The sequence below is a fragment of the Amblyraja radiata genome, chromosome 5, assembly GCF_010909765.2.
Source record: "Amblyraja radiata isolate CabotCenter1 chromosome 5, sAmbRad1.1.pri, whole genome shotgun sequence".
NCBI classification, from domain to species: domain Eukaryota; kingdom Metazoa; phylum Chordata; class Chondrichthyes; order Rajiformes; family Rajidae; genus Amblyraja; species Amblyraja radiata.
The window spans coordinates 50946692-50958721 of record NC_045960.1 but is presented as its reverse complement, the minus strand read 5'-3'; the positions used below and the strand labels follow the sequence as shown (position 1 = coordinate 50958721).

General features: G+C 39.9%; 1 protein-coding gene across 1 annotated transcript in view; it reads right to left on the bottom strand.

Annotated features, from left to right (window-relative positions):
- Window positions 1–2776: 2776 nt before the first annotated feature.
- The window catches only part of hsf2 (heat shock transcription factor 2), a 30470-nt gene continuing 21216 nt past the window's right edge, over window positions 2777–12030 (bottom strand). The window contains exons 9-12 of the mRNA XM_033021193.1: window positions 8894–9127; window positions 8335–8440; window positions 4351–4420; window positions 2777–3582 (exon numbers count right to left, since the gene is read on the bottom strand). Coding sequence (XP_032877084.1) covers window positions 3290–3582; window positions 4351–4420; window positions 8335–8440; window positions 8894–9127 — 703 coding nt within the window. The 3' untranslated portion in view covers window positions 2777–3289. The remainder of the gene's footprint in view (window positions 3583–4350; window positions 4421–8334; window positions 8441–8893; window positions 9128–12030) is intronic.

Sequence of the window (12030 nt, the reverse complement as noted above, 5' to 3'; positions counted from 1 at the left end):
CGGGCGATTGACATGGACACTCAAGAATTGACCATTTTTTAGCTTTGAAAAACTCGTTTCTTTAGCAGTATGTTTGGGATCATCGTCTTGGTGTAGAATGAACTGCCGGCCAAAGAATTTTGAGGCATTGATTGAATTTGAGCAGATAGGATGTGTCTAGACACTTCAGAATTCATTATGCTACCATCAGCAAGCAGTTGCATCATCAATGAAAATATGTGAGCCAGTACCTTCAGCAGCCATACATGTGCAGTCTATAACACCCCGTTTCACAGATGTGGTATGCTTTGGATCTTGGGCAGTTCCTCTCTCCTCCATACTTTGCTTTTGCCATCACTGTAACCATACTATTTTTGCAGCTGACCTGTGGTTTGCATCTTGCAGTGTAGCCTCTATTTCTGCTCGTGGTCTTCTGCTGGACAGATGTTTGGGGATTCGTTTTTATTATAGAGAAAATTCTTCTGTCATCAGCTGTGGAGGTCTTCCTTTGCCTGCCCGTCCCTTTGTGATTAGTCAGCTCACCAATGCACTCTTCTTAATAATGTTCCAAATAGTTGATTTTGGTTAGCCTGAGGTTTGGCTGATGTCTCTTAACAGTTTTATTGTTTCTCAGTCTCAAAATGGCTTCTTTCGACTTTCATTGGCAAAACTTTGGTCCTCATGTTGATAAACAACAATAGCTTTTTCCAAATATGATGGAAAGACTGGAGGAAAGATTAGGTGCTGAGAGCTCTCTTATACCTGCATTAAGGAGGCAATTAAAAACACTTGTGAAGCCATGTGTCCCAAACATTATGGTGCCCTGAAATACGGGGGGGGGGGGGGGGGGAGAGAAGAGACTATGTATGAACACTGCTGTAATTTCTACATGGTGAAACCAAATTGTATAAAAATGGCGTTTATTAAAATCTTAACGTGATTTTTTTTCTATTACAAGTCTCAAATTGTGGAGTACAGAGGCAAATAAATAAATGGGTCCTTGTCCCAAATATTATGGAGGGCACTGTGAATTTGATGTTAATTTTAAATTTCAGCCTGAGATACCAAATGGAATTGCACTTCAAAGACTTTGTGTAAATTGAAATTAAACAATCTTTTAGATGCAAAGCAGTAACTTTATTGATGGTAAGAATAAGTTTTCAATTGATGCTCTCAGTCCAAGATCAGTATTGATCAAGACTATGCAAATCTAAACCTAATCTGTTAAAAATACAGTAAACCCTTGGATTTACAGATGTATATAATGGATTTTGGTTATAGTAAACTGAGGCGTCTATTCGTGGTGTCATTTGACAAGTGGCGCACAGCACAATGAAAAAGTGGCGGCAGGGAGAGAGCAAACTAAAACACTCTTGATGAGTGTTGCATGGGATTGCAGCAGTTGCCACAAAGTGAGGTCCTGGGGTGTTGGATGCAGATGCAGTGTGCACCACTGCAGTTTGTGCCTCAGTCGCCTGGTAACAACCCTAGATCCTTGTTGCGACACCCCTAATTCCACCATTTTATCAAATGAACTGGTGCCATGCTTATGGTTGCAGGAGCAGAGAGCAAGCAGCATGAAAGTAACACCAGTACTGGACCAGTCCCCAGAGCACCACATGTGGAGCTGCTGTAGCCTGTGAATTCCTGCTGGTTTATCTTATTTCCTAAGGTTGAACATTAATATTTACGCCACACCTGGTTACAGCAGACAATCAGCAATACAGGGCACCATCTCCTCTCTCTGCACCCCGCTCGCCCTTCCCCAGTAGTCCGTTATTGTGATGGTTTACTGTAAATGGATAATTTAAGACTAATCTGCATGTCACAAAATCTAACTTTGCATTGCTTTAATTTTTGAATGTATCGTTATTAAAATAATCCTCAACCCATGAGTAATATAAATTACTGCAAATAACATAAAACCATACAGCTACTGTAAGCCTAAATTTATAAGAACTTAAATTACAGCAATTCTGCTATCAAATAGCCTAAACATTCAGAAGCCCAGGACTAATTACCAATTGCAAAGTAGTAATTTCTTCAGTATGCAGAATGATCCCAACTCAATGTCACTTATCCCTGTTCTCCAGGGATGCTGCCTCACCTGTTGAGTTACTCCAGCACTTTGTCTTTCTTCTGCAGTAATTGTAATCTTGCCCGCTATTGGACACCTGGATGTTTAATAATAGGCCCAGGCCAGGAGGGTGGATTTAGTGGACCAGTAAGCTGCAATATTGACCCAAATCTTCACATACTAGCTTAACATTCATGTAATGTTAACAGTCTCTGGTATTTTGTGATCTCCAAACCTGTCAATCTGCATTTACAGTACATCTCAGAAACCAAATTCATTGTCACTGGGAGGCAAATACTACAATGCCTGCTGTAAAATCAGGTTAAATAGTACAAAAGGTGGAGTATGTTACCTTAATATTAACATGACTCCATTGAATTAATTTGAATAACCTATGTTCATGTCACATAAGGAAAGGGTTCCGGTACTGACCTCGGAAAATGCATAAGTGTCACTTTTGGAAAAAATATTCTCAAACTTAACCAATAATAACCAAATGTTAAATCCTAGCTGATAGCACAGAGCTGTTTAACCTGGCCTGAGAGCTAGAAATATAACCTAAAATATTTTCTATGTCCAATAAACAGCACACAATATAATCACCACTAAGGTATTGAGACAACTTTAAAACAATGTTATGCTTTGTAATTTAACCAATTAATTCCTATTCTGATTTCCCAACCCCTCCAAATTAAGCGGAAAACAGTATGGAATCTCAAGTTTGTGGTTGTAAGTATTTCTATTCAAGGTGCTAAGGCAATCAGGAATCTGGTTACAGCAGCTGTAATATACCTTCAAGAACAATGCCCAAACCTGAGCTAAACAGTATATCCAGTTCCAATATACAGTACATTTTAAACTTTGGAATGTAGGGTAGTGCTTTTAATAATCCCGCTGGTTTCAGGCGAAAATTTTACACGCTCCAAGTACTGATTTTCCAATTCATATTATCAGTAACAAAAATGTAACAAAAATAAAACAATGCTCAATAATGACACAGCAACAGCACTAAAAAAAAAATCACAAACATAAATATAGTTGCATTTCTGATGGTGGGAGTTATTAAGAATACATGAGACAAAGTATTTTGCATATCAGCAAAAAAAGAGTGCAACATATTTACAAGAATGACAATATAGGACCTGAACTACACAAACCAATCTTACAATATAAATTAAATGTTTTAAGTTATTTTCTAGCTAGATGTACAAATACAAACCCCTAACTTATTGGCTAACTGTCCAGTAAAGAGTTTTCACCATCTAATGTACTTGAAGGTGCCAGTTCACACAAGTAAAACAACGTTTCCTCTGTTGCTTCTTCTTCTGAGAGAGGTTCTAATTTAAAAAGTTGACTTGTCTTTTTTTTCTCCGTTTCTCCTTCTACTAGCTCATTTCTCTGCAGGTGATTGTCATCAAATGTATATTTATGGCCTTGAGCAATGTGTTCCTTTTCCAATATAGCTGAGGTAGTTCCATCCAAAAAAGCCAGAACAGGATACACATTATATTGCATCAACTGCTTACCTGAAAATAAACAATACAATTTATGGTCTTTCAACCTTTCAAAAATAAAACACTCATCATTAGTCTTTGAAAGTTGGCAATAAGCTAAAAACCATACAAATTTTTCTAAACGTGTGCAATTGTTACCAATAATTGGAACTCTTCAAGACTTGCTCAAGATGATACTAAGCAACAGAGGATCCCCCCCCCCCCCCCCCCCCCCAACCGCACATTGGGGGAACAGACCCAACGGGTCTGCACTTGGTCTAGTATAGTATAATTCTGTTCAGAATACTTTCCAGGCTACAAAGGGAGGCACAGTGCTGCTATGAGAGTTAGAATAATTGGCTCCATCTGAGGGCATCAGTTGAGAAACGGAAGAATTTCCATATATGCTAGCTAACGCTACAACGTTCTCAACCACAAAGATCTTCAGAGAGGAGCAGGTTAACCATACTATCTGGACTTCATCAAGAATCCAACCAGCCAAAAACCACTTTTAGGCCAATTGTTTCATAGGGGATCTGACTGCTTGCCACTGGCAGCTGTGCCTAAGTACCAGCCAGTTTCACAGCTGAATGTCCCACCAAGGCAAAGCTGGTCAGACAGCAACTAAGCTTCTCAAATGACCAGACACATCAAGTTAACCTGATTGATAAAGGTTAAGCATGATGTAGTTAAGGCATTCTATGCTGTTCCAATGCCCAGATTAAAGGAGATTACAAAAAACAGAAAATCCACATTTAATTATAACTGCTTTTGGCAAATGAAAATTCTACAACTACTAACCAGTATTAGAAGAATTACTTTCATCCACTTTGGATTCTGTTCCATGAAGGTTGTCTTTAGTTTCTGATACCTAAAATAAATTATTAAAATATATTACATTTAAATAATGGAATCATGATACATGAACACTTAGTTCCAACACCCCATAATCAGCAATCTTTCAAATTATACCCAGAGAGAGTAGTTTGGATATAAAGTTTATAAAATAATCACGGTACTAGAATAATAGCCACTACGTTCTTACACAACACACTTTCTTGACTGAAAATCAATCCAGACATTTATACATGCACATCACAGCAAAATTTGACATGGCTCTACTTTTAAATTGTCCCATTTCCCCAAATTCTCAAAATTCACGATGGTCCCCTTTAAACTCACTGGAGGTCCTGTTTTCCACACTCCCTTTAAACATCTGTACTATTGGGATATTAATTACACTATTGCATACCATATAACCATATAACAATTACAGCACGGAAACAGGCCATCTCGACCCTTCTAGTCTGTGCCGAACACGTATTCTCCCATAGTCCCATATACCTGCGCTCACACCATAACCCTCCATTCCTTTCCCGTCCATATAACTATCCAATTTATTTTTAAATGATAAAAACGAACCTGCCTCCACCACCTTCACTGGAAGCTCATTCCACACAGCCACCACTCTGAGTAAAGAAGTTCCCCCTCATGTTACCCCTAAACTTCTGTCCCTTAATTCTCAAGTCATGTCCCCTTGTTTGAATCTTCCCTACACTCAGTGGGAAAAGCAAATTAAAATACCATATTAAAAAGCAAATGAGAATTATGATGAGATAATAAGTAATATCTAATAGTCTCGAAAATCTGCAAGTCTGGTACCATGGAAATCCAATGTGTGCAAGAATATCAGATACATTGTCTATCAAGGAAAGAGGATGACAAATGGTAAATAACAGCAATAGATGCTTCCAGGCAAAACAGAAAATAATTGTTTCCAAAGTTAACAGACATCATATTCAAAGGCTGACACGAAGATTTGAGGATGAATGTCATATTTCAGCTACTTCCCTTTGGATTCCTATTCTAAAAATTTCACATACAGCTAAAAATTGCTCCTATGCAATGATAAATTGGTGGCTATATTGTTTCTCTATACAAGCAGCTGGTGTTTCCTTGTTTCCAAAATTTCCTGAATAATGTTATTTTTTTAAACAGTGTGATATATTAATAATTTATTTCCTCGTTCCCAAAGAAACTCTTATATGATTAAATTGACTAAATTATTCTTCAGATGCACAAAAGTACAATTTGTCAGGAAGAATGCACTCACCTTGATCATACATTTATAACCATCAGTGTTTTTCAACAAAAATATTCCAGGCCACAGCTATTCCTCCTTCTGATACATGCCAAACATAAAAATTAAGCTCCTGCTCTACTACATTCAGATTAAACAAGTAGTATTTTGTATGTGCTATATCTCTTGTCATATTTCTTATCAAGAGGAAATCTGATGCAAGAGATCAGAAATTCAACCAGAGCGAGTATGAAAAAAATCAGAAGAGGCAAATGAACAATTATGCACCAACTTAAAAACCTCCCGTAGGCAATAATAAAGGCAAGTAAAACCCCAATACTGAATAATTTTCCTTTGTAAACATTATGGCTAAGAAGAGAAATTAAACAAAATATTTCACATACTTTGCTCAACATCAAGGATTTGCAACCACAGATAACAAATTAGAATTAAATTACTGAGCTCAGTGTGGAAATTTCCAAATCAGTAAACACTCATTTTCTGGAGTCTAGAAAAATGAGGGATGACTATTCAAATACATAAAATCCTAAGGGGAATTGATGGTTAGAAGTTGAGATATTTTCACTCATGGAAGAGTCTTAATGTGGAAATAATTACAAAGGGCCATTCATATAGCACCAAGGCATGTAGAAATGTATTCTCAGAGGATTGTGAATCTCTGGAATTCTCTGCCCTAGCAGGTAATGGAAGCTGGATCATGAGAAGTATTTAAAGTGGGATTACCATTTGATACATCAAGGAATAAGAGGATATGAAGAAATGGCATCATAGGAGTTGAAGCCAGCACAGATCAGCCATGATCATATTAAATGGTGTGGCAGGTTTGAAGGGTGTCGGCCTGTTCCTGCTATTTTGAAGAAATGTCCCAACTCGAAACGTCACCCATCCTTTTTCTCCAGAGATGCTGCATGACCCTATGAGTTACTTTACTTTGTGTCTATCCTTCTCTTTACTTGTGTTCTTGTAGTATTACATCCAAAGAAATTCTGGTCATGGTATGCAACTTATAAAATATGTTTTTCTTGGAAGGGCAGGTGATGAGTTGAGAAATAAAAAGATGACTGGAATTAGACGAGCAAATATGCCGGAAGATTGCAGGCTGCTGCAAGACTAATCGTGTCATGATAGGATAACTTTCCCAATGTAGGCTGGGACTGCATTTGTGCCATGGGATTAGATGTGGTGGGGTGGAGAGGAATGGCAGGGTGGGGGGGGGGGAGAGAAAGAAAGAGAGGGGTGGGGAAAGAAGGGGGAGGATTGATTTTTATCTAAAATTGGGGAATTCAATGTTCATACTGTTGGGTTGAAAGTGACCTAGGTGGAATACGAGGAATGGTTCCTCCAGTTTGCATGTGGCCTCGCTCTGGCAATGGAGGCAGTCAAGACAGCAAGATCAGTATGAGAATGGGATGAGGAGTTAAAATGGTCTACAACTCGGAGATCCAGCAGGTCTAGGTGGACTAATCCCAAGAGTGTGACAAAACAGTCACCGCTTGGTCTTGAGTAGTTCCCCAAGTCCTCACCTTTCACCTCACCAGTCTCCGCATTTAACACACCAACCCCCGACCTGCTGTCACTTCCAATGTGATCCTACCATCAGTCGCATTTTTGCATCCTCCCGCCCCTTTTCGCCTTCCGCAGAGACTGCTCCTTCATTCACTCATCCCTTCAACCTAAATCCTCCCACTAACCCGCCCCCTCCCTTTCCCCAGGTGCCTTCCCCTGCAGGAGAAGTAACACCTGTCCCTATAAGGCCTCCCTCATCTCCATCCATTGGCACATTTATGGAATGTTACTAATTCATAACAGCTCCTGCAAACATACTACCAGACAAAGTGAATACCAGCTAAACAAATTACATGCCTTAAACATTAAAAACACATAAAATTAAAAACTAAGGTCTAGTAGAATAGAATGCCTTTTATTGTCATTCAAACAGCTTGGTTTGAATGAAATTGGATTTCTAGTCTTAACATTACAAAAAAAAAACAAGACCCACACTTAACACAATTTACACAAACATACATCACAGTGAATCTCCAACACCTCCTCACTGTGAAGGAAGGCAAAAGTTTAATCTCTTCCCTTTGTTCTTCTCCCGCAGTCCAACTGCAACGTCGAGGCTGGGGCTCCCGATGTTAAAGCCCCCGGCGGGCGATGGTAAGTCCGAAGAGCGGCATCCCACTTGGGACCTGCGAGCTCCCAATGTTCCTATCCACCGGGCCTGCGCCTCAGAAGCTCCAAAGTCGGGTTGCAGCCGCGCGCCAGCACAGCTCTCCCTGCTCTGAAGTCGGCCAGCTCCGTGATGGCGAGTCTGCAGACTCCGCGACTGGAGCCCTCAGGTTAGTTCCGGACGGAGGCCGCCGCCGACTCCACGATGTTAGGCCCAACGACATCGGAGACCCGACGGAAAAAGTCGGGTCCCCGTACAGGGAAGAGATTAAACGGTTTCCCCCACCCCCACATATACACAGCTAAAAAATAATAAAAACTAGAATCCACACATACATTTAACGAGACAAAAAAATGTTTTAAAGCCAGACGGACTGCAGTGGAGCCGCTGCCGTTAGGCGCCGCCACATCATAGTTTTATCTCATGTAGTCAATTACCGTCTGGCACAAGTGAAAATTTCAGTTTACGTTGGATTCAAATTCAAAAACCAAATTACAAGATGGGTACTTACAGCTGATAAAATATCTGGATCCACGTTGAACTGTTTTCCTGATAACGTGGCCTGAAAATCTTCTAAACTACAGTCAATACTGTCCAAATAATCCATAAGTTCTACCCTGCAAAGCAAGTGATTATTTAATACTCATTAAAGTTAATATTCAAGTTCATGGAAGTTTTCTAACAAGGACCATGTCTATGATGTTACCCATGGCAGAATCAGTGAATCTCACGACTTAATCAAAAAACACAACAAAAAAAACATGGATTCAAACATGCATGCATTATTTCTTGGAAAGTGTACTCATGAAACAATTTAAAGTTAGTTGCGTGCTATTCCGCTATTGGTGTAGGTCGCTATTAGAATACATAAAGACTAATGTATAATTTCCAAGAGTATATCAAAAACACTTTACAATCCACAAATTTGTGCAAATATTTAAGCAAATACAGCAACCAGTAACCACAAGCAAGATGTTAACATACAGTGAACACCCAGAAGGTATTTTTTTTAATATTGCTAAGACACTACAAAAACTAGTATGATATAAAAATTCATGCATAACACTCACTTGCCAAGAAGATTTATGTTCTGTGATATAACTGCACTCTCTTTCAAAATGGAGTCCATCATGGATATAGGATCTTCAGAACTTATGGATGATTCAGTATTTGTTAGTTCATTGTCATGTATCATAGTGTTCACAACATGGTCAGTACTGCATACATCCATTATCTCAGAAGATGGAAGTGGATCGTGATTTTTAGCATTCACTTCATTAAAATAATTATCCTGTTCTACAACTCTGGATAGATCAATAAAAGTAAACAAAATGCAAATTTATCAAATGATTCGTGGAATTTTCAAATCATTTCTAATCCATATATAGATACACAAAAAGAAATTCAAATCCATGAATAGAACTTTTTAAGAATACAAACTCCATCGATAAAATTAAAGGACAGTGTCCAAAATATTTCAAAATCTAAATTTTCCAGAAAAGGGCAACTAATTCTATAATTAAATTAAATCAATTAAAAAGTTCGTTAGTGGATCTCCATAACAATTCCCCTCATTGTATGGCTTTGTTGAGCCAATCCGCACATTGCTACGACATTTTCTCCCCTGTATGCCATTACCAAGCTCTTTTCACTTACAGGATGGTCAAAAACACAACAGCACATCACAGAGCAGTAGCTGCAGATAGACCAAATTCCCTTACTTTTCTAGATAATTTTTGCAGGGTAAGATACCTTGTAACAAAGAAATCTAGACCAGATACAATGGCATCAATAAATTGTGCAAACATATGGCAGGATTCTCAGAAGTACTTTAGTCAAAGTACTACACACAAAGTGACATCTCAGCATATGAATGGACATGATTACCAATACTGAATTGGCCTGCACAATACAAATCCTACCTTAACAAAGGAACACCACAGACCACCTTTTGCACTACCAACAATTTTTTTTCCAATTTAATTTTTTACACTTATGCCCAATTCTTTTGCTATCTTTTTTTATTTTCACTGTCTTGTGGAATTTATGTAGAATTTAAGAATAATTGATGTTTTTGTGTGTAGTCTGGGTCAACGTGTCTCTGATGCTGATGCAAGCAAGATTTTCATTGTACCTGTACCTCACTGCACTTGTATGTGCAAATGACAATAAACTCTACTTGACTTGACAACACCATCCAGTAAAATCGCATCCTTCCTTCAGTGTGGCAACTAGAACTACACAAAACTCACTGGCTGTAGCCCAACATGTGTTTAATAAAGCTGTACCATAACCTCCCTGCTCTATTATATGCCCTTAATTGATGCGGGCAAGTATCCCAATGCCTTCATAACCACCTTATTTAACTGTGCTGCTGCTGCATTCAGGAATACTTAGACAAGGATTGTAAAGTCACTCTTGCAATCTTTACTTTTTACCTCACAAGAGCATGTTGGCCCTGAACTCTCACTGTACTCCTTTTAAAAGGCTCCCACTTGATGGATGGTGTTTGACAGCTGCTCGCAATCTACTTTCAAAAAGTCCTGTCTTATTTTATTGAAATCAGCGTCCCACAATTTAGGATTCTAACTTACATAACATCCTTATCTCTCTCTTCCACTGACATTTCCACCTCTTGCCCAGGTTAATTTTCTGATTAAATCAAGCAGTCCCTTTTCCAGTATGACTATTTATGTAATATGTGGGGCCTGTAGAACCAGCCAGCAACAGTCTGTTTTTTTTTCTAATTCAAAATCAGAAATCAAAGCTGTCAACTCAGTGTGGAGCCACTGGAGACAGGCAAGGTCTTCAAAGAATATTTCTCCTCTGTATTTACTGAGGAGAACGACAGGAGAACAGAGGAACTTGGGCAGTCAATGGAAGTGTCGTGAGAGCAGTCAAAGGTATGGTCGAGGAGATGCTGAAGGTACTATTGTGTATGAAGGTAGACAAATCTCCAGGGCCTCATCAGATACTTACCTTGCCGGAGATGCGATTGTTTTTCAGATCGTATCTCCTTTCACTCTGTGGCCTAACATCATGGAGCTGGTGGCCTTGCTCGAGACTGACTTTGAGCCCCACTGCGAGGCCGTGGATCCCTTGCCTGGGATCGACGCTCCAACCGCGGCCTGCGAATTTCAACATCGAGGAGCTCGCAGGCTCGGGTAGACCGATGTCGGGAATCTCCAAAGTTGCAGGAGGTTCGACCATCCCCGTCCCGAGGTCCGATCGCCCGGCGCCCGGCGTCGACCATCCCCCCCCAATGTGGGAGCTTGATCGCCGCGAAGCGGAGGGCTTGATCGTCGGCTACAGGAGCCAAGATCATCCCGTCAACAGAAGGCTCGAGGCCCCCAAGGACATAGAAGGAAAGAGATTGAACTTTTTTTTCGCCTTCCATCGCAGTGAGGAATGTGGAGGAGTCACTGTGGTGGATGTTTATGTTCAAATGTATTTTGTCTGTTTTGGTGCTATTTACTGGTATGGCTGTATTGCAAATCAAATTCCTCGTATGTTGCAAAAACATACAAAAACAAGAGACTCACGCCTCCCCCACCAAGGCGCTGCCCTCTAGAGCCGATGGTTCGCCGTGACCTTGGGTTGCTATCAAGTGCCGCCACACTACGTAAATATCTGAGGACATTGTGAGACACTAGAGAGGAAATTGCAGGAGCATTGGTTGAAATTTACGAGTCTAGGACCAGAGGTCATAGCCTCAGAATTTAAAGGATGCTCTTACAGAAAGGAGGTGAGGAGGAGCTTCTTTAGTCAGAGGGTAGATAATCTGTGGAACTCATTGCCACTGAGGGAGGCCAAGTCAGTGGATATTTTTAAGCCAGAGATAACCAAACTCTGTCAAGGGTTATGGGGACAAAGCAGGAAAATGGTATTAGGAGGCAGAGATCAGGCATGATTGAATGGTGGGGTAGATTCGATAGGCTGAATGGCCTAATTCTACTCCTAGAACTTGTGACGGTGAAATTTACGTGTCATCTTTAAATACAGGAGAGGTGCTGGAAGACTGGAGGTGGCAAATGTTGGGCCTTTATTCAAGATGGGCTGCAGGGAAAATGCTGAGAACTATAGATCAATGAGCTTAACATCTGTTGTTGGAACGTTACTAGAGAATATTCTGAGGAATAGGATATACAGGCATTTGGATAGACATGGGCTGATTAGGGATAGTCAGCATGGTTTTGTATGTGGGAGG